At 42.0% G+C, this 2,150-nt stretch overlaps 1 protein-coding gene across 1 annotated transcript; it reads left to right on the top strand.

Moving 5' to 3' along the window:
* Positions 1 to 220: 220 nt before the first annotated feature.
* Positions 221 to 1,482, top strand: LOC105570790 (matrilysin-like; the record flags this gene model as incomplete). Its single annotated transcript, XM_012028237.1, has 1 exon — positions 221 to 1,482. A coding segment is annotated over exon 1 (1,262 nt), but the record flags the coding sequence as incomplete, so codon positions are not given.
* Positions 1,483 to 2,150: the final 668 nt, after the last annotated feature.

Below are 2,150 nucleotides of genomic sequence, written 5' to 3'. Positions count from 1 at the left end.
TATATAGCGTCAACGTCTACTCGACAGGATATTGCGAAACATATGGAACAAATTGTTATTTCTGTAACGCTTTCATCGTCATAGACCAACGCCCACTAACCCTACTACTAACCCAACCCTAACCTAATAAAAGGGCATCTTGAGATGCGCATTTCATTATTCGAGTTTGCACCGCGAGGCATGTGCATTTCATCATTCGACTTTGCACAGGTTCTTCACAATGACCACAATGTTCGCACGCATCATAGTTACCTGTACAGTAGCTACGATGCTTATATGTGTGTATATTGTCGCTGAGTGTAAAGTCATCAAGAACAACAATGAAGTGGCGATACAGTATCTGCAGAAATACGGTTTCTTGAACGAGACGATGGATACGTTTGCCACCAGTGAAGATCAGCTGGTTCTTCGACACGCTATCAATCTCTTTCAAGAATACTACAGATTACCTGTCACTGGTACAGTGGACAACGCAACTCTAAGCCTGATGAGTAAACCGCGATGCGGTCTACGTGACATATTGCATTTCGGAGAGGGCAAAGTTATACCTAAGTGGCCGAAACGACACTTAACGTGGAATTTTCACTGGGCCAACAGAGCGGTCTTGGATACAACTCAGGCAGCGTTCGATTTGTGGCAAAAACATTCGTCGCTAACGTTTGAACGTGCTGTTGAAAACCCAAATATTCTGATATCGTTGCGCAAAGGCCATCATATGTTCCTCGATCGTCGAAACGGTGAATTGTGCTCGAGCGCTTTGGACGGCCCCGGCGGCACGTTGGCTCACGCGTTCTATCCCAATGGAGCGCCGGATTTCACGTCGGAGGTTCACGTCGACAAGACGGAACAGTGGTATATATATCTCGATGTGGGTCCACAGAACAAATATAATTTGCTGTACGTGTTGACTCATGAAATCGGTCATTCGTTAGGGTTAGATCATAGTCACGACACTACGTCGATAATGTATTCATTCATACCTGACAGTACTTTTCCTGTCACGCTAAACACTGAGGACATTATAAACATACAAAATCTATACGGCGCTACGGATACCGACGTGTTACCGAAAACGACTCCCAGACCGCCACCACCACCACCACCACCACCACCACCGCAGCCAACACCAAGCGTTCCACCGGATCTGTGCGCCTTGAAACGTGTTGATGTGATATTACTGTTGGAGCAACGAATGTACGTAGCGTACGGACAACACATATGGGTGATTGACATAGATGGAAAGACCTACAGAGAACCTCTGCTGCTTTCACACTACATGCCATTCATTCATTCAAACTTCACGCGCATTTCAGCCGCGTATCAAACTCCATCCGATCACTTGATTCTATTCGTTGACGATAAAATCTATAAAGTGAACTACCCAGACTTCACGCTAGTACCAACTTGGCCGAGAACTCTCAAAGACTTTGGAATTCCTATGGATGCAAAAATAGACGCTGCCGTGAACACTAACAAAGGAAAGTCTAAGTCCCAGTCTACAATAGAGATTTAAGCCCTAAGCCTTAAGAAATTGACTAATCACAGTCGCGCATTCTTCTCATACTTGACCGTGATTGGCCAATTTCTTAAAGCTTAGGGCTTAAATCATCTATTGTAGACTGGGACTTACGTGTTATACGATAGATATATCGTCGGTGAGATAGACGACTGCTCCGACAGCATTAGGTTTCACACCATTGAGTCGACTTGGTAATTACTTAGATTAGCACACCCACCTCCAATAACCTTGGGCTTGACATATATTATAGAGGTCACCCTCCTGAGTAACCCTCAGTAGGATTTAGCCGGCGCTCGTTGTTTATTAAAAAGTTATTTAAAAAACAATGTCAACCAATTATATGTAATTTTCAGACACAAATATTAAAAATTTTGAAAAATGTTGTAAACAAAAGTTGTAGATCTCTTTAAAATATACATTTTATGTCCTATTTATTTTTACTATACGAGTGACAGTTTTCGATAAAAATGATGGACACTAAATCTTATACACTACTAAAAAAAAATAGGGAACACTTTTCATACCCTAAACATTGGGCTATTTTCAAACCACTGAAACTCGGCGACAAATAATCGTAGACACAAAATTAAAAAAGCATTTTAAAGCTTTCAACTTTAAAACTCTGTCAATG

This window comes from Vollenhovia emeryi, unplaced genomic scaffold, assembly GCF_000949405.1.
Source record: "Vollenhovia emeryi isolate VEMERY1.0 unplaced genomic scaffold, V.emery_V1.0 DF941822.1, whole genome shotgun sequence".
Lineage (NCBI taxonomy): Eukaryota > Metazoa > Arthropoda > Insecta > Hymenoptera > Formicidae > Vollenhovia > Vollenhovia emeryi.
Note: the sequence above shows the minus strand (reverse complement) of the source record. Positions and strands in the feature narration are given on the sequence as shown.